At 27.1% G+C, this 21,562-nt stretch overlaps 1 protein-coding gene across 2 annotated transcripts in view; it reads left to right on the forward strand.

Annotated features, from left to right (window-relative positions):
- Window positions 1-19,777, forward strand: part of LOC100208992 (adhesion G-protein coupled receptor G6) — a 104,409-nt gene extending 84,632 nt beyond the window's left edge. The window contains exons 8-14 of one of the 2 annotated variants that reach the window (XM_065812288.1): window positions 2,228-2,466; window positions 12,528-12,710; window positions 13,013-13,589; window positions 16,175-16,415; window positions 16,503-16,768; window positions 18,950-19,016; window positions 19,088-19,777. In XM_065812288.1, coding sequence (XP_065668360.1) covers window positions 2,228-2,466; window positions 12,528-12,710; window positions 13,013-13,589; window positions 16,175-16,415; window positions 16,503-16,768; window positions 18,950-19,016; window positions 19,088-19,529 — 2,015 coding nt within the window. In that variant the 3' untranslated portion in view covers window positions 19,530-19,777. The remainder of the gene's footprint in view (window positions 1-2,227; window positions 2,467-12,527; window positions 12,711-13,012; window positions 13,590-16,174; window positions 16,416-16,502; window positions 16,769-18,949; window positions 19,017-19,087) is intronic. The other variant, XM_065812289.1, reaches the window with a different exon arrangement.
- The last annotated feature ends 1,785 nt before the right edge of the window (window positions 19,778-21,562 follow it).

Below are 21,562 nucleotides of genomic sequence, written 5' to 3' on the forward strand. Positions count from 1 at the left end.
GAGATAGAGCAACATGAAGCATTGTATGGTATATTGCTTCAAATCTATTTCTTGGAAACATAGAGTTATACCAAGGACTGCAATATATATCAGTTAGAGACCAAAAGTCTTTAATTGAGGGTCTTTTATCTAATCCCATTGCAATCATGACACCAATAAACTTAACAGGATCATATTTATTGATTAGGGTCCAAGAAGAAAATATAGATGAACTTAAACATGGACTATTTATCTGCATTTTGTAAGAGGCAAAAGAGTTAATAAATCCAACTAATTCATCTTGAATTTTATCACTAAAAAGTTCTTTAAAACAGTCTAAAATAGTTGAGTTTTTATCGAGATTTGCATTGACTCCAGGTTTATTATTAGGGCAAAATCTAAACGAATGTGTTGAACTATCATTATAATCTTCTCCAAGAAGTACCCATGAATCAACATTTTCACAATTAGCAGATATACCAGCTTTGAACTTTTCTTTTATTTATATGAGCAGCTTCTGTGAAAGATAATCAAATGGGGAAAAGTTTCTTCCATAATTAAATATTCTAAATCTTCTGAACTAGAACTACTTTCAGACTCACTTTCTGATTCACTGTGATCTTCATTTAACCATTCAAGCATTATTTTCAAAGCTTCATTGGCACTGTACATTACTTTCGACGACTTCATTTTGATAGCGGTTTAAAAAACCACAAACTTTGTAATATAAAATCTTGCTATAATTTATACAAAATGGCTGTTACTTTTTATTAATAATGCAGAGAATTAAGTACACTTTTTGAATAAATTAGTCAAATGAGTCATAAATTAGTACCAATGTTCAAAACATGATAAATAATGAGGCACATTAGAAAGCTGCTACCAGCAGCTTGTGGTCAAAATAATTAAAAAACAAAAGCCACTGTCAGCGGCTTGTGGTAGGGAAAAAGTTAAAAAACTTAAAAAAATGTTTTAAATAGGCTCCTAAACATTTTGTTAAAAAAGTTCAGTAAAGTAACAATGCACTAACCCACAAGCTTTTGGAGCATCATCAATAACAATAGTTCATCAGGAAATATACTATCAGGTTCAAATGCACAATTTGAATAATCTTACAAAAAGTGCAAACTATTTCAATGGGGTATTGAAAACAACCAAACATTTTATATTTAAATAATTAGTATTGATTACTTTTTATTTTTTTACATGAAAAACTTGTTAAAAAAATTTTTTTTTTTAATAAATAAATAACAATTAGCTTTCTTGCTTTCCTGTGCATTAATAAAAACAGTAAAGTTTAGTAAAAACATTTGAAAAACAAATTTAAAAACTGTCCATGTTTCTAGTGCAAATTATAAAGTATTTCCTGACTAAAAAAAGTCGCGAAAAAACTGTATATCAAAAAATATTTTTATTTTCGTTATATTCTTATCTACTTTTTTCCTCAACCTGTATCAATTTGGTAGTGGAAAATAATAAACTCCCTAAAAATAAGAAAACAAAAACAATAAAATATTTAGGTTTATTATTTTTTTTTGACAATAGTTTTCTTTTTTTAATATTCCATTTTTTTAGCTTATTTTATTTGGATTTTCTATTACGTATAGTCTTCGGTTTTTTTCTTCGAGTATTGGTGTTTTATTCTCTTTAGTTTCTTATAGCTTTATTTTGCCGCAAATTCTTAAAACAGTTACTATATAAAAATGTGGTCTAGTTGTCTAAAAAAATTATTTTAAGCGTGGACAAATAAGGTGTGTAACCACAGGCGCTACCCGGAAGGCTTGATATATATATATATTTATATTTATATATATTTATATATATACTTATATATATATATGTATATTTTTATATATATATATATTTATATATATATATTTATATATATATATAAATATATATATATATATATGTATACATATATATATATATATATATATATATATATATATATATATATATATATATATATATATATGTGTGTGTGTGTATATATATATGTATATATATGTATATATATATATGTATATATATATATATATGTATATATATATATATATGTATATATATATATATATATGTATATATATGTATATATATATATATATGTATATATATATATATATATATATATATATATATATATATATATATATATATATATATATATATATGTATGTATGTATGTATATATATACACACACACATATATATATACACAAAATAGTCACTGATTTCATTGTTATAGATTCTTGCCCGGCAAATGTTTTTGGTGAAACAAATTACAAAGGTCAATATACATTTGAAATGACTTTTGTCAACCATGATAAAGCAAATGTGCAGCTAAATTGCACTTATCCAAGTAAAGGATTTGTGGAAAGAATTTGTCATACTGATTTAAAAAATGGTGCTTTCTGGGATGTTCCTGATTTAACAAGTTGTGAACCTAAGAATGAGATGACAAAGAAATTGATTCAGTTAAATAAGGTTTTTATATACTTTTTTATATATATCTGTATTTCATATATTTGTTATTGATTATAAAGTTTTGACTGATTTTTTTAATGTAATTTTGATTAATTTAATGTAATAATGATATCAATGTCGCTTGTTAAGCTAGAGCTAGCAGCTCTAGCCCAACAAGCGACATTGATGAGGAGGCATGAACTTCCTAGTTAAATGCTCATCTGCGGTACTCTGTGATAAAAGCGTAAGGACTTCTGGGAGCACCTTAATCACCACAAAAAGAAAAGAAGTTTGTTTTTTAATTTTTGCATTATACACAGTATATAGCATTATACACAAATAGATAACTCTTTTGCACCTACTTTGTTTATAAAAAGTGAACTCTTAGGCATTTAATATTTGTTAACAGTAACAATCAACACACTATATTTAAATTAATCAAACAGTGAAAGAAGGCATCATATTTATTCCATAAAATTTTCATAAAGAAAAATTTATCTTTTTTTATAAAAATCATATACCTGCAGACATACCTGTAACGCAAGAGTTTTGAGAAAATTTTTTTTATTGGAAAATCTTTAAAACTTTGTGAAAATTGAAATAATGCTAATCAAAATTTAAAACTATCAGAACTTTTTTTTGCAATAGATACAAATAGAATCCTCAAACACCTAAATATCAGCAGATTTTAGAATTTTGAACTATTTCTCAAAAAATGTTATTATTTCAGAAACAAACATTAGTTAAGAATTTTTTCTTTAATTTGTCTCCCATCCCTATACATTAAAGTACCCTAATTGCAGAATCCCCCCTCCCCTTACAACCACATTAACTTGGGTTTAATAATCATGTGCTATATTTTTAACCCCAGGATTTCGGTATTACATTTACCTAGTCTTAGCATTCTGGTATCGATTCCAGTATTTTTAAATACTGCTCTTGATAGATCTTCATATATTATTATTGTAAATTGTGTTATTATTATTGTTACACTTATCTTTTACTCGTTTTCAATAGGTAACACAAAATGGTAGAAAGTAATGATCTTAGGTTCATAGGAGTTCTAATTTAATGTTTCCTTTTGCATTGCTTGAGCATTTTATGCATATAGCATAACAAAGTCAGTATATATAAAAATTGAACTAAATCTTTTGGGTCTTATAACATCAAAGTCTTTGTTTCCATGTGTGTGTGTGTGCAGTGCATGCGATGAATAAAATTGCCTAGCATGATATTTCACGCTTGTAATACTGAAATACATTATCAACGAGCGCAACTATGCGTGCTCTGCATCAAGTTTTCAAGAGCGATATTCAGAGTTGGAAGTTGGTTGCCATGGGGCCATCCAGAAATTGCATACGCAAGTATAGGGTGTGAAGTATATGTGAAGCCTAGGTATTCAGACAAAAAAGCTTTGGTTTTTTAGTTAATTCATTTGTCTACCAAAAAAATGTTACTGCAGCTTTGATATTAAATAAAAACAATGAAATATCATTTACTTAAAGATGACTACATAACTTTGTTTTCTTTTTGGAGCTGAATTACTTACTTATATTACTAACTGAATTACTAAACTACATAACTTTGTTTCCTTTTTGGAGCTGAAACATCCTTGATTGCAGACATTTTAAACAACAGAAACATTTTTAATTTAATTTAAAATAAATAATAGTTAAAAAAAAAAAAGATTAGGAATATTTCTTTTATTTACAAAAGACGTGTGAAAAATTAAAAACAATAAAGTAAAAGATCTTACGTTTTCACAAAATCTTGTGAATTAAAACTTTTGATTTTTCAAAATTCAATCAAGTTTCAGTTTTTTAATTTAAATTTTCAGTTATCATTATGACGAAACGTTTTGAAAATAGTAAACATTCCATTCTATCTGTTAGCAGTAATGACTTCATTCATTGTTTGTACAAAATAAAAAAAATTGCTTTCTAATTTAAACTGAATGCACCATTTAAAAATTATTAAATGAATAATATTTCATATTCTTGATTATATACTTGATAAATATATAATAGACTTATACTAATGTAGTATATATTATTGTAAGTATATATACTTATATAAATATAATATATAAATAACTTATGTACTGATGAATATTTTGAAAAATGCATCTGTGAAACTAGTGATTTAACACTAAAATATATTTGCTATACGTATTGTTTATTAAAACTGTTTTTTTTTCACATGTTTCACGTGCACGAAGTGATCGCTCCCTCTTCATTAAAGGCCTGTGTGTGTTTTTAAAACTTTTTTTTGTTTTATTACTTATCTTTATTTTATTTAATTACTTATTTATATGCAGCAGAAATGAAAGAAAAAATAAGAATAAATATAAAATGATAGTAAAAAAAAACAATAATATGGTTGCGAATATATCGACCTACCTTAGAGCTGGTAATGTATGCCAACCATATATTTATTTTAGCATTTATCCGAGTCATATTTTACTAATGTGGAAAATATTTAACGAAAAGTATGCGGAACATATTTTGCTTTGCCTTTGCCTTAATTTTGTGTTAAAATTATTAGTTTTAATCTAAATTTTCCTTAATTTTTGTATAGGTAATGGGCTGAAAAGGTTAGAAAACAGATATATCTCAAAAAGTATATATATTTAAACTGGTGTTTATGAAAAACCTTTCAACCTTTCAAAAAATCCATAAAAACAGAGTCTTAAATTTATATATCTTTAAAACAAATTTATTTAAAATATTAAATGATATATAGTTAAATATTTAGTAAAATAAAAAAACAAACAAATAAAACACAACATGTATCAGTTTTCTTAGAAAACAGTTAATGGTGAAGACACAACTTTTGACACAAATTTGAAGACACAACAATGAAGCATAACATTTATAATGAACGTACTTTTCAAAATCAGCTATAACAGCTGCCATCTACAGGACTGTGGCCAAGCACAGCCTATTATAAAGAAAACTATATTATAATAAAAAAAAAAAAATTTACTTCTAATAGGGATGATGATTTGACATGTTTTAAAAAAAATACACAACTCCATAGTAGTGGAAAATTATTGTTAAAAAAAAAGATATTGTTAAAATAAAATAGATTTGAAAAAACTATTTTATGAACAGAATCAATGAAACTACCTATAACCATTTTTAAGAATAGACACTAACAGAAAGGTAAGCCAAGCTGTCTATCAACACAAAACATTACAACAAAGTATATCACAACAATTATGGAGAGTATTAGCAAATAGCATAACATATTTGTATAATCACATTACATTACATTAAATATTACACAAAACATACATGTGTTTTCTATACAATTATGAAAGGCTAGACAACAGAACCTAAATATACAACAGTAACACCTCTGTCCAGCTATCCACCTGCTGTCACACCTCTGCTAAGTACACCGCATGGCTGGCAAAGGTGGCAATCTTGCTCTAAACCATTTTACTTCCTTTTTTTTAAATAGAATTTTAGTTATAAAAAATAGTCAGCTAGTATAAGTCTAGCTCTACACATACTGCAAGTCACTTGCTTGCCTTATTTAACAGCCTAGCTCAACATGCACTGCAAGTCACAACACTTGGTTGGCTAGCTTTATGACCTAGCTCTATACAATTGGCTATCAATTTTAACACTAATAACTATTTAAAATTAGTTATAACAGCAGATAAAGTAAAAAAAAAGGGAGCTGACATGAAAAAACGAAACATTAATATGATTTCTAACCAGTATTGAATGTTTAGGGTTGTGCACCAATTGATTATGCCAACCAGCATTATCTCTTGGAAAAAAAAGTGGATAAACAATAGGATCTTTGGCAGACATACTAAATATAATTGTTAGAGATTGATCTCTAAAATAAAAGCTTCCCTGGAAACAGGTGGAGCACCATCTTCATCAACAAATATAACTGCACGTTCATTATGTGAAGGCAGATTATAACAACATCTATCCTACCCTTTAAGTAAAGACATTTTTACAACTGAAACTGAGCGACCATCTATAGCAGCTTGATGAACTTTTTCATCTTCTACTTCAGCCATGTTTTTAAATGCAAGAACAAATAGGCTCCTTCACTAACTATAGTTTGCAAATGAAACATAAAATCGCATAAGCAATGATCATTACCACGTTGTTGCATTATAAAATTTACTGCTGCAAGTGGGTCATAGATATACAGAGGACAATATGTTGGGGGAATATCTTGATCTGGTCTAAGATTACCTACATGATTAAAAACTTGACCATATATTCTTAAACATGGTGGCCCATGATTCCTAGGTTGAACCACATTAGCTGTATATGAAGCAAAAGAGAGACAAGCATTATAATTTCTAATATATTTAAAAAAACTCATGATGGAATTATGATCTATATAACTCCCTGTAAATAGATCTTGTAAAGCTTGCGGAAGTAGTGAAAGTGGAGGCAAAACTACCTTTCCATAATGGCAATATAGAAAATGTGTTTCATCAAGAAATTTTTTAGCGCCACAATGCTGACAGATCTTGTTCAATTCTCTTTAAAAATTATAATCTGGAATAATACTATTTATTGCTATACAATACATTCTTTCTTGTCTTGCTGCATTTTATACAATTTGTAGATCAGTTTCATAATTAATTTTATTTCCCTTAACTCCCATTCTTTAATTTTGATGACTTTTTATTATCAACTGGCCTAACCACATTATCCTCATTAAGGTTCAAATTAATTTCTGCTCGCCAAGCAGCATTTCTTATATTTTTTAGATGATTAATTTGATCTTACCTAGCTCCATCTCTTTCATCTTAATGGTGGTTATTATTAACTGGTCTAACCACATTATCCTCATTAGGGTTCAAGTTAATTTCTGTTTGCTGAACTGCATTTTTTACATTTTGTAGATGAATAATTTCATTTTGCCTTGCTCTATCTCTGTCGTTTCGATGATTATTTTCAAGATGTCTATTAGTATTTACACATTACTTTTTCAAGCCCAATAACGTTCATTTTAACTTAACTATTGTATTACTACTGTAACAAAATTCTAGAATTCTAAAAACAAAGAGGATATATATATATATATATATATATATATATATATATATATATATATATATATATATATATATATATATATATATATATACATACATACCTCTGCAATTTAACTTATCAGTTTAACAATAATTTATTAAATAAAATTTAAACCAATTTTATAACAATTTTCTAAATAAAAAATTATTATATTTTAATTAAGGAAATCCATATCTTTTCATAAGTTTATTTACAAATTAGTATGGCAAAAAAATATATATTTATATATATAAAATGTATATTTATTTATATAAAATGATTATGAAATGAACTTAGATTTTGATCACAAATATTTAATAATATTGATTATTTTTATTTTAACAAGGGATGCAGACTACAATGCACAATTTAAAAAAAAAAAATGAATCAATGTCAGCCAGTATATTTTGATCTAAAGTAATAAGAAGGATAATTTAGAACAAATTTAAAATTTTATTTTATATACATATATGTGTGTGTGTATGTGTGTGTGTGTGTGTGTGTGTGTGTGTGTGTGTGTGTGTGTGTGTGTGTGTGTGTGTGTGTGTGTGTGTGTAAATTAAAAAGTAGCATAACACATTAAACTATCTTTTTATATTTCGACTACTTCTAGCACAATATTTTTTTTTTTTTCTATTCTAAGAGAAAATATACATATAAATTCAGAGAAATATAAAATTACTGAAATACATACGCATTTATGTATATAAACTTATGTAAGGTAACATGTATTTACATGTTTGCAAATAACTTATTTATATTTTCATGCCATTTCCAAAATAACAACAATCCAGCAAAACAAAAAAAAGAAATTTATAAACCTGATAAACTAAAAAAATAAACTAAATATTTATTAAAACATATATGTATACAAATATAAGCATGTTTAGTTAAAAAAGTTACACAGGAGAATAACTGACAATTGTAACTAAGTGCATTAAACAGTAACTAAGCGGATTAAATTAGTAACTTGCAAACAGTTTATCTAAAAAAAAGTAGTTTTATGTTATAATTAAATTTAAAAATAGAATTTTTATTTAGATACAAAGTAAAAAATAATTAATAAATTAAAATATTAATTTTAAGTTACCTGTTACCTGTTATATATACCTGCTAACTGTTATATGTACCTGTTATCTGTTATATGTACCTGTTACCTGTTATATATATGTGTTACCTGATTTGTTTATGTTTAAACCATTACATTTGATTTTAACAAACTGCCCAAGAAAAAATACCGTAGTCATTATAACCAAGTGCATTAAATTAGATTTTGATAAATAGCCAATTACACGTTAACAGATTCTATTTTAGCTAATTACATTCGTTATAACAGTTGTAACTAAGCTTATTAAACATTAACTGGAGTATTAGTGTTTAGATAATTGCAACAAGGTCTGTTGTTAATTGTAAGTCATTATAAGCATTTTTTGCTTATGTATTATCCAGCTATTTCTGCATTTTGAATTCTTTGTTTTTGATTTTAAATATGTTTATAGATAGTTATAATCTTGCCCTGCTTTTAGGTCTAGCTCAGGGTTATATCAAGCTCCTTGTTGTGCTTTATATTAAAGGATTTTTTGCTTTCATTTGTATGAATGAAATAGTTTCATTATGATTTGAAAACGGAAATGCTCCAAATCATAATTTGATTATGATTTGAAGTATTTCCGTTGTTTTCTTACATTGGGTGGGTTTCTAGTTCAGCATTGTTTTAACTAGTCTTTAAAGAACATCTACAACTGTAAACATGTATTACCTGGTGGCTTGTTTCATCATAAGACCTATATATAGCCATATTGTAAATGCTTTATTTTTTGCTTAGTAAAAACTGATAAAATTGCAGTTATAACAGATGCTCTCCAGGTTAAATTAAAAATCAAGGAATAAAAATGAAAAATGGATTTCAATTGATCAAATGTACAAATTAGTCACTATTTTTCACAAGCCTTCAGTCTTAGCCAAAAGCACTGGTTTGGACTGGTTGTGGCTCACCAGTCACAAAATTACACTGTGTTTCTTTTTGTTGCATTGGATGGTCCACTTTCTAAAACATCTCAAGTGTATTAAAGTTTCATTTCCTATACAAGATCATTCTTATATTGGATGTAATCGTGACAAGGTAAATGTTAATGTAAGGGCCATGTCAAGATCAAATGTTGGACATTGAGATGTTGAAATTCCTGAGGATTAATGTCAGGTTCTCAAAAATTGCAGAAAAAAATATTTACCTTTTAATGTTGAAAACTTTTTAAATGTAAATTTCAAAAGTAAAATTCAGATTTTCTGACTATTTAAAACAATGTTATATATGCACATATCTGATAAAAACTCGACCAGTCAGAGAACTTGTCATCCAAGATATACATCCTATACTGCTTTTCTTTCTGAACAATTCTTAAATACTGTTTCGGTAAAACGTAGACTAAATAATCAAAAAGAAACTGCGGTCAATCTGTATAATATGTATCTATCAGTTTTACCAATAAGTACTGCCAAGTATAATGACCTATAAGTTCTAAAGTTTTTTTGTAAACCTGATAATTACAGTTTTTTTTAAAAAAAGGGGTAATTTTTTTAGTAGACATCACTCATTTCAAAAGTATTCAATATACATTTTACTAAAGTCAACATATTATGTACCAATTAAAAATTTTTTATGTTTACTATTATGTTTTGAATGTGTAATTTGTATTTTAGTTCATTAAGATAACAATTTTTAATGAGTTTTTTCTTTTTTTAATATAAATATTTTTTCCGCAAATTTTCAAAATGAATTTTGAAAATTTGCGGAAAAAATATTTATATTTAAAAAAGTAGGTTTTTTGATAATATTTTATCAAAATTTATTCGAAATGTAAAATCACCTTAATATTTTGTAGGACAATCTTTACAAAAGGAATGGCTTTGCATCTACAAAGCATTAAGTCAACTAAATTAATGCAAACATCGATGGAAGTTGAGTGCAGTATTTTTTGAATAAGTCAGCATAGTTTGTAAGCTTGATGTCAACATTTGGTGGTCAACTAGTATATCAATAAAGCTGATCAATGCTGTTCTGACTAAAACATCCCAAAACCATTATATTATCCTCTATGTTTTACGGTAAGCAGTTGGAATTTGGGATCGTATTTTGTATCTACTGGATGTCAAACAAACATGATTCCATCTGATCCGAACTGTGTAAACTTGTTTTCATTCCTAAACAGCTTTTTTGACCAATGTTGACTACTCCAGTTTAGATGCTGTAATGCTAACTCTTCTCAATCATTTTAGTTTTTCAGATAAATTGATGACTTTTAGGCTGGGCATCTTCCAAACACACTTGCATGTTGCAAACAACATTTTGTAGCAGAAATATTACAATTTGTTCCATTAAAATGTTTTATTTGCTTATTTAAAACAATAGCTGTCAAATAAGGTTTTTTGTTGTTTAGTATCATGAGTGCTTTATCCTGGTAATATGTTTTCTTGTGTGGTCTTTCTGATTTTTTTCAAATCTTTGTGGATCCCGTAAGTTCATATCTCTTCATAATTTGTCTATCAGCAGACTTACCATAGAATTGTGCTGTCTTACGAAATAAATTTCTATTTGAACTGATGTTTCATTTGAACTGATATTTCAATTTTTTCAATGCTTTTTAATTATTTCCACAAAATGTTTACAACATCAATATACTAGCAATTTTTTGGTCTCAAAATTTTCAATGTTCAAAATTTTTGAGCATATTTATTAGCTTATTTTGAAGATCTTGAGAAAAATCATTAATTTTCAAGTCAATTAAAGTACGTAAATTAAATTATTTATTAGATTATTTTGAAGATTAAAGATCTTGAGAAAAATCATTAATTTTCAAGTCAATTAAAGTGCGTAAATTAAATTATTAATATTCTTTCAAAGCATAACAGTAAAAAAGAAAATCTATTTGATATAGAATATATTGGATTTAGCGAAGTGCTAAAATGTTAGTAAAATTTTATTTAGCCTGCCCGCGAATTTTAGGATGCTACTGTATATATGATAAAAATAGTTGTGTTAAATAAACTAAACTTTATGATTTTTTTGAGTAATAGTCTACATTTTAATATAGGTTCATTTTTGAGAAAAAAGTGTTGATACTGTATGCTTGTACATATTTTTAGAATTTTAATAATTTGTTAATTAATTGCTATGGGTATTAGTTTTTTTTTGTCCATTAGCATTAGCCCTAAAAGTGCAATCATTATTATACACACACAGGTTCTTTTTTTTCTTTCACCTCTCTGATTGCAGGGGCCTCTACAGCCAAGGAAGCTCTTTTTTTGTTGTTGTTGTTTCAGCTCTCTCTCAACCCTTAAACTTCAAAAGCTTTGATAAAAAAGGTTACTGCACTTGGAAATATGTTGAGTGTGTTATTAGTAGGGGCATGGTTATAATTGAACTTGTTTAGGAAGTGAGGGCTATACCACTACACAATACAGGAATTATCTTTTTTCCAGATATTTCCAGAATTCCAAATATTTTTTTCAACTTTTAAATTTTCCGGATATCCAAAACATTTTCAATAAATGCAAGTTGAGGTATATATTTTTGTAATATATTTGTTTTTTGAACTTTTTCGCTCATGGATCATAGAAAAATTATGAAATTAAAAAGAAAATAAGGGAAAACATATACTGGATTTTTTGCGGATATTTTATCTAAACAATTATCCAGATTTTTAAAATATGACTAGGATGATCTATGACAATATCTTACAAAATCTGCATGCAGTCACTGTTTAAGTTCCAAGTTACTAAAAATAGTGAGAAAAATGGTAAGGGAGAAAGATAACATTTAAATTAAGGCCAAAGATGTTACAAATTATATAAATTTTGAAAACATAAGGAGGGAATACCAATGCCCTATAAAGACACAAGATTAATTAATATTTTGAAGTTTTTATTCCAGAAATTGAAAATATAGTAATATTTAACATTAAGTAAATTATATTTCAAAAGAAAAAAAATTCAATAAATAAAAACGATTTGTTACTTTTTTTAAAGGAATCAATTTGTGTTAGAGATGTCATTGAAAATTGTTCATTAATAAACATTGTATCAAAGAATCTCAGTGATGCAGTTTGGAATGAATTACAAATAACAAATTATCATGATGTCTGTTTTATTTCCAAAATTTTAGAAACAATTGTTAATGTGTTTATTAAAGCCAAAGATGCATCAGATCAGGTCTATTTTACTAAGTTTCTATATTGTTGAAATAACTATTTGAATTTTTGATTTATATTGGTTTTATTTTTTATTTGCATTTTTTTAACGAGTTTTATTTTTTACTTGTTTACATTTTTGTTTAATGTTTTTGGTTATTTTTATAAATTTTTTTAAATTAACTTAAAAGTTATATTTTATTTTATGTTTATCTATTTATGTAAATATTGTTTTCATAATTTTATTTTTTTAAACTATTTATTATTAGTTTTTACTTTATTCATTTTAAATTGTTGTTGTTTTTACAAAGTAATTTTGTTTAGGTTTTTATAGATGTTTTACAAACAATTGATATTGTACTAGAGTCAAATAAAATATATATTGCAGAATCACAAGTTAAAACATCTTCTTCAACAAGTATTTTAAACACTCTTACAGAGTTTGCATTAATTTATTCTAAACAACTTAATAACTCTATTTCTATTGGTAAAAGAAATATTGGGTTCCATATCGATAAAGTAAAAAAAAGTAAAGTAATAATTACAGCGCAGCAGTCAGCAAATGACAGCGTTGATATAAGTTTTAGCAACAAGGTTGATGTTAATAATAATACATATGCTGTCATCAAAATACCAAGTGAAGTGTTTTCTGATGAAAACGATATTATTTACTCATACTTCTTTCGCTATGATTCTTTTTTGTTAAATGAAAATAGTTTATTACATCCTGAGGAGAAAAATATTGCAGCCAACAAATTTGTTCAAAGTGCCATCTTGTCTGCATCTATTGTTGATAGGAATGTATCTAAATTAAGAAATCCTATTATTTTAACATTTAAAAAGATTATGTTATCAGAGTATTCTGGCATTAGCAACTGTCATTATTGGGATGAAAAAATCAGTAAGTTATTTAATTTTGTAAACCAAAATATTGTAAAGTTATATCTAAATACATACATACATACATACATACATACATACATACATACATACATACATACATACATACATACATACATACATACATACATACATACATACATACATACATACATTACATACATACATACATACATTACATACATACATACATACATACATACATACATTACATACATACATACATACATTACATACATACATACATACATACATACATACATACATACATACATACATACATACATATATATATATATATATATATATATATATATATATATATACATATATACATATATATATATATATACATATATGTATGCATGTATGTACAGTATTGGACAAAACATTTGCAACCAACATCGAACAATGCTAAAAAGTGTTCCTAATTTTACATGTCTTAAAAAGGAAACGAACTATACTACCACAGCAAACAGTTCAGGAGTCTGGAGTCATAGCATGCCATGACATGAGCAATCAGCTGACATGTGACAGCACACAGGCAGAATTTCATTGATAAGTGCCATTTTGCAGCGGACAAAACAAGTGCAACTTTTTTGGTTTTGCATCCAGAAGCTTCCAGAAGCATTGAAAAGAAGCATCTAGAATCTTCCAGAACAGGTTCACACAGGTTTATTTTACTATATAAGAGACATGTAAATCGACATGTAATTCAGTCAGTATATGGAAGTCAATCAGTCAGTATTATCAAGACAGTTTATCAAAGTGAGTTTTATCAAAGTGTTTTATTGAAGAATATCAATACAAGAAGTGAAATACAACAAGTGTTTCATTACATCAATACAGTCCACATCCAACAAAGACGTTGTGTTCCACAGAGCATTATTGCATCATCACACGGTAAATGTAACACGGTAAGCCTTGAGAAGCGTGATTATTTATTTTTATTATTTTTATGACTTCAAGTGCAAAAATGGCTCCCGACAGTCTTGGATTGGAACTAAGAAAGAAAATTATTGGTGATTATGTAAGTGGAATGTCACAAAAAAATATTTGTGATCAATATCGCGTAAAAAAATGGACCTTATCAAGACTATGTTCCAAATATTGTTCTACGGGGAAGTTGGCAGCAAATAACAAAGGTGGAAGACCGCGTTCCACCGCTTCTAGAGAGGATTCTATGATCGTTAGATCTGTCAAGAAGGATCCCTGGATATCATCAGTCGAGATACAAAAGCAATTAGAGCTGCCTGTATCGGACCGAACAATCAGACGACGTGCTGTTGAAGCCGGATTGTTTTCTCAACGCCCTGCAAAGAAACTGCTGATTTCTCTAAAAAACCAGAAGAAAAGACTCCTGTATGCTACATCTCATATTGACTGGAATGTGCAGAAATGGTGAACTGTCCTGTTCAGTGATGAATTGAAGTTTAACATCATTGGGAGCAATGGCATTTGCTGTGTACGTCGACCGGCTGGAAAACGCCTCGATTTACGTTACTACCATAAGACTGTGAAGCATGGTGGAGGCAATGTAATGGTCTGGGGGTATTTTTCTGCTAACGGTCTAGGTCCAATACATCGAAACAATGGAATAATGGACCGTTTCATGTATAGAAATATCCTGAAAGATGTTATGTTACCTCATGCTGAATGGAATATGCCAATAAAATGGGTTTTTCAGCAAGACAACAATCCGAAACACACTGCAAAAGTAGTCAAGCAGTGGTTTCAAGATAACCATCTATCGGTGATGGATTGGCCACCTCAATCTCCGGATCTCAACCCTATCGAGAACCTGTGGGAGATCGTAAACCGCAGAATTAATTGTGAAGGTGTTCGTAATAAGGAACAACTGTATGAACAAATCCAAAAGGCCTGGGCAGCGATTCCACAAAGTTTCATTGAGCACCTGATCGAATCTATGTCTCGAAGATGCAAAGCTGTGATCGACAACAAAGGATTCGCCACGAAATATTGATAGCGAAATACAGCTTGGTCAACATTTTGTCGAGTTGCACTTGTTTTGTCCAGAAGGAAATCAACTTTTTTTAATACTTTTGATTAATTTATTAATTTTCGTGTACAAATAATGAATTTTGTGATGAATAAAACTTGAAGAACTTTGTCTCTAAACAGTTACATAGTTATTTCTCTAAATTGAAAAAATGCAGCACTTTTATATTAAGAAACTAAATTAGCATTATTTGGTTGCACTCGTTTTGTCCTATACTGTATATATATATATATATATGATATGTATATACATGCCTAAATCTTTGTTACTGCAGTTTAAGATAATACATATTCAACTTATAATGTCATACTATAATTAAAATGAATTCTATAAATATCCTACACTTCTATAAATGTATAAAATGAGAACAAGTAAATTTTCATAGAATTAAAAAAAAGTTAAAAACATCAAAATAGATAAAAGAAAAAAATAAATGATAGACATCAAAAGCTAAGAATTAAATCATTTTAGCATTTAAAAACATTAAATTTAAATTTAGTTTGTATTTATATAGGGGCTATCGTAATAATTGTAGGTATTTTTTTAATTCAACTTTTTTTTTTAAGAAACTGGCATAAAAAATGTTTATGGAAGTTGGTTGAGAACTGGTTGCTATAGATATGAGGCTGGAATTAATACCAATGAATATTTTACATGTGCTTGCGATCATCTAACTAACTTTGCTCTGTTACTTGATGTTGACCAAAGTTTAAACAATCCATTGCAATTAAAAATTATTACTTATATTGGCTGTGGAATTTCATTGATTGGATTGTTGCTTACTTTGTTTACATTAGCTGTATTTCGGTAACCTTTTTATGAATTAACAAAGTAAAAAATTTTATAAAAAGTATAATACATTATAATGTTACAACTGATAATGTTTTATTTTAGTAACCTTCGAAAAAAACTACCTCAAAGAATTTTAATATGTCTCTGTATTTCTTTAATGGGTCTTCTGCTTGTATTTTTAATTGGTGCAGAAAAAACATCCCCTATCCAACTCTGTCAAGTTATTGCAGCTGTATTGCATTATTTTATACTATCAACATTTTGTTGGATGTTGGTGGAAGCTTTTAATTTGTATCTCTCTTTTGTTATTGTATTTAATAAAAGGAATGACTCCAATGTTTTTAGAAACGCTAACATCTTTGCTTGGGGTATGCATACTTGAACTTTGTAACAGTTTTATAGAGTTAAATGTTTTTTGTTTTGCTGTGAATAAGTTTTTTTAATACTAAATATGTGACCATACAGGGAAAAATGGAATCTAATAAATACATTTTTTTTTATTAATGTAAATATTCCAATATATTTTTCATTGTCGCACTGTCAAAGTGTAAATTGGGAGTTTTAAATTTTATTAATTTATTTCTTGCTGTTGGTTATTATGGACTTACCATTTGATGGCTTTGCAGAAATACAAAAATTTTATGTAATACAAGAAGGGAAGAAAAGTATATACACATTCAGCACACTCTTTCTTGACTTTTTATTATTAAGTCTTTAGTTACCTAATATTCAATTAAAATTTTCAAGTAATAATTAGAAAAGCACTTAATTAAATTAATTAAAACACTAAAGTTCGTTTATACAAGATGTTCAAGATTTTGATGTTGACATTTGATGTTTGATTGTTTTGATGTTTGATGTTAACAAGTTGATAAAAACATTTTTATCTTTAAAAAGGTGTGTACTGCTACCTGGTTTATTATGTAATCTACCTCAAAAAGTCTATATGAAGTTAACAGACTTAAGAAGTTACCAAATTTTGACAAATAGTTACTATACATGAAATTAATACTTTCAACAAAACATATATGCAGGAAGAGATTTATAAACCTGCAATAATTATTGTCTAAATATCTTAATGATAAAGCCAAGTGATTTTTGTCGGAATATGCCATCATATTAATGCTGCAAATCAATGGCTACTGAATTTAAAAAACCAAACTATTTATGAAAAGTTAAGAATAACTATTTTTAATTTTAGTGCACACTCAAGCCCAATTATTTTGAAAATGAGGTAACAATAACTTAAAGTGAACTTAAAAATTTATTCTTTTTGACATTTTTGATGGTGCTAAAAAGTAATTTTTGATTGATATAGACAAAAATGTCATGATCTGCTTCATCATGGAACAATAATGTAACAGTAATGAGTTAGTCATGTTTGTAAAATTTGAGTTTAAAATAATGTATTGGTCCTGTAGGTAGAAGAAGAATACCTGAAAATAAAAAACAAAAAATGAGTTTATGGAATTTTAAGACTGATACTCATAAAGAGGTAGAAAAAGTAGTTTTTGAAAAGTATATTAAAACAATCAAAACATAAAGATTAATTTTTCAACCATTTCTTCACCTATGGTCATATTTATATTTTTTGCTTCAGAAAAATCTATTTATAATGCAAATAAACAAAATAATTGACAGTCGTAATTTCAACTCAACGTTAAACTAAGAGTATCAATGTATAAGATAATTAAGAATCAGAATAATAAGAACATTTATAATATTATAGAAAATAAAATCATAATGAAATATCATTATTATAAATAAGTATAAATAGCTGATTGACAAGGAAGGTGTCACTCATGCAGAAACCTGATCAAATGAGTAACACCAAATAATTATGTTAATTATATTAATTTAAAAAATAATAATATTAACAATAATAACTTTATTCATTATTAGAGCAAAAGTAACAGCAAAAATCATTTATAATATAATAAATAGTATTACAAAAATAATAGTATTTATAATAACTATAATAATAATAGAAATAAAAATAATAAAAATAATAAATAATGAAAACAAAAACGGTCCAAGTTTCTATAAAAATAGTAAGAAGAAAAAGAAAAAGAAGAAAATTAAAAGAAATTAATAATGATAAAAAAGCTAAAATAATTTTTTTTTTAATTTGTTTAAATTTGTTTTAAATAAAGAGATGAAGTTAAAAAAACCCACCTTAAATATCAAGCAATTTATTTTCCAAAAATTTTTTCTAAAGTATGATCGATCTTTTTTTTTCAAATTTAAAATTATAGTAATAGTTCGTTGTTTTGATGTATGTAACGTCTTTTTTTTTGTAGCGTTTTTTTTGTAGCATTTTTCAAGAAAATCTTTTTATATTTAAGATATTATTACATAGTGAGTCCAGGTTAATTTGTATATTTTAAATTAATTTCAAATGTAATAAATATTAATATTAAATTTACAAAATAATATTAAATGATATTAAAATTGTAATTATTTTTTTCTACATCAACATTGATTATCTTTAATAGTATTCTGGATTAGCAGCTGTATCATAATTTATTTTTTATATTATTTATTATTAGGTTTTCCTGCAATAATTGTTATCATTACTGGAGTTTCCAGACCAGATCAATTGGGAAACGAAAAAGTGTGAGTTAATATTTGAAAAATTAAAAATTGTATCTATTCAGTTTTTGTTAATTATTTTATCTTTATTTCAGATGTTTAGTTCGAGGATATCCGTTTTATTTTGCTGTTCTTCTTCCTGTCTGTCTGATTTTGATTGTGAACTTTGTTGTGCTAGTAATCACCATGCTAAGCTTGTCGAAAAGAGTTAAGGCTGGTAAAGAAGTGACGGCGACAAAAAATTATTTATCACAAATAAGAATAGCGTTTATTTGTGCTACTCTACTTGGTTTATCATGGTTGTTTGCAGTTCTAGCAATTAAAGATCTCTCGGTGATTTTTCAATGGGTATTTTGCATTACAACTTCGCTTCAAGGTTTCTTTATTTTTATATTTAACATATTGAGAAAAAAAGATGTCATGAATGAATGGCGGAAATGTTATGGACATTATCGGCAATACAATATTGCATCATCTTCAAATAATCAAAAATCTTCCGATATAAAACCTTTAAAGACAATCGTGTCAAAGAACTAAAAATGTTCAGAGATAAAATAGAAGAAAATCTAGCAATCTGTAAACAAAACACTTAAATGTTAAGAAATAGAAAACAGAGACACTACAAATATTTTTTTTTTTTGTCTCAAATTTTGCTTAAATTTTTTAATTGTAAAATTTACTTTTAATAAAATGATTTACAATCTATTTTTATAATAATTTCCATATCTATATAAAATGTTTAAGTTTGTTTAAATTTCAATTAAATACAGATTAAAAATGTTTTAGTTTGTGGTTTTATAAAAATATTGAATAGTATATCACCATGATGTCGTTCCATATCAAAAGAGCAATGCTCCGATATAAGCATTAAAGTGTTGCACAGAGATGTTCGACAAACTTTATCTTTAACAGAGATAAAGATTACAAATGAGAATAAAACCATTGAATAGTATTATCAAAAGGAATTTTTAACCCATCTCCATCGAATGATTTTAGATGTTGACCAAACTTTTCAAAATGAAAAGTTGTTCTGGTTAAAAGTTCGTTTTCGTTAAGCAAATCATCATTACGAGACACACATCCAGCAACATAAACAAGAGAGATCTTTGATTGTATCGTTATATTTTTTTCAAGTGTTAGTAAATTTTCAAGACCTCAGCTGAAGATTCATTAGGTGAAAATAAACAAAATTGACAAGAATGTCCTGCTTCAGGAGTTGACTCATTAATGTAGGGGTAGGAGATAAGGTTAGTTTTAGTCTAACTAAAATTAATCGACTAACTTTTTAGTTAACTAAAATTAGTCGACTAGCATTTTAGTTAACTAAAATTACCCGACTAACTTTTTAGTTCAAATAAAATTCTAGTCAAAATTGTTATTAAAATAAATCGTTTTAAACTAAATTTGAATATTTTTATTTTTCCCCAACTCGGAGATGAATGTCCTTGAGGTTGTTGCAACTGTTTAAAAACACCCAACGGCGCGGAATGTAAAAAAGACGCCATTTAGATAATTAAATTAAATTTGGTACGTTTATTTACAGTATAATTTATTTATTTTTTTATGTGCCGCGTTCTATACATGGTTCATGGCACTCAGAGAAAAGTTTTTAAACTCTGAAAAATCAGGGAATACCTGGAAAATTCAGGGAACTTTTTTTAAAAATCTGTAAAATCAGGGAAAACTCAGGCAATGTTTTTTAGTTTTATATATAAATTGAAGTTATTTTGCAATATTCAAATTTTATTTTTTATTTTTATTGAAAGTTGCTCACTGCAGTGGTTATATAACTATTAATTATAAAGAAGTATCTAATTTCTTTAAAATAATGATAAAAAAATTTTGAGAACATGAATTTAGTTGCGAAAATATTAAATCTTTCAACATTAACAAATAAAATTTTATACTTTTCACCAACCGAACTCAAGGGAAAAGTACTTGAAATCGGATGGAAATCAGGGAAATTGGATTTCTAAAACTGCCCTGAACTCTTTCTTTAGGTAGTGTGCAATAGTAATAGCACATCATGAGTTCTCTTCCCTGGCTTATTGCAAGGGTGGAGTAAATCTCCAATTTTCATCAAAAATCTCATCGATTTCAATTAATTACTTTCCACTCAATCTACGCTTTTTCCCCAAACACTGACCCCTCCTAACAATTATTAACCACCCCAAAATCCAAAAATACACGCATAAAAAAAAAAGGAATAATAACCGAAAAAATAAAGCAAAATATAGTATGGCAAAAAATACTCTAAATATGAAATACAGCAACAATGCATTAGAAACATTTGGTATTATACTACTTTTTACTAGTTTTTACTTACAAATTTTTCTGTTCATTTAAAAATAATAAATGAGTAATCAATAAGTCCTATCCCTCTATTAACTCTCCCTCAATCTATTGAAATCTTAACATAACCACCACAACAATTACAGTACACACGCTATGAATATTTATTGTCGTGACTTCTCCCCCGACTATTATAACCACAACACACTGAAATGCGGCGGGCAGGGCCGTACCAAACGACGAATACGTGCAAATAAAAAAGCTAATTTTACCAATGA

The sequence above is a fragment of the Hydra vulgaris genome, chromosome 12 (assembly GCF_038396675.1).
Source record: "Hydra vulgaris chromosome 12, alternate assembly HydraT2T_AEP".
Taxonomy (NCBI): Eukaryota; Metazoa; Cnidaria; class Hydrozoa; order Anthoathecata; family Hydridae; genus Hydra; species Hydra vulgaris.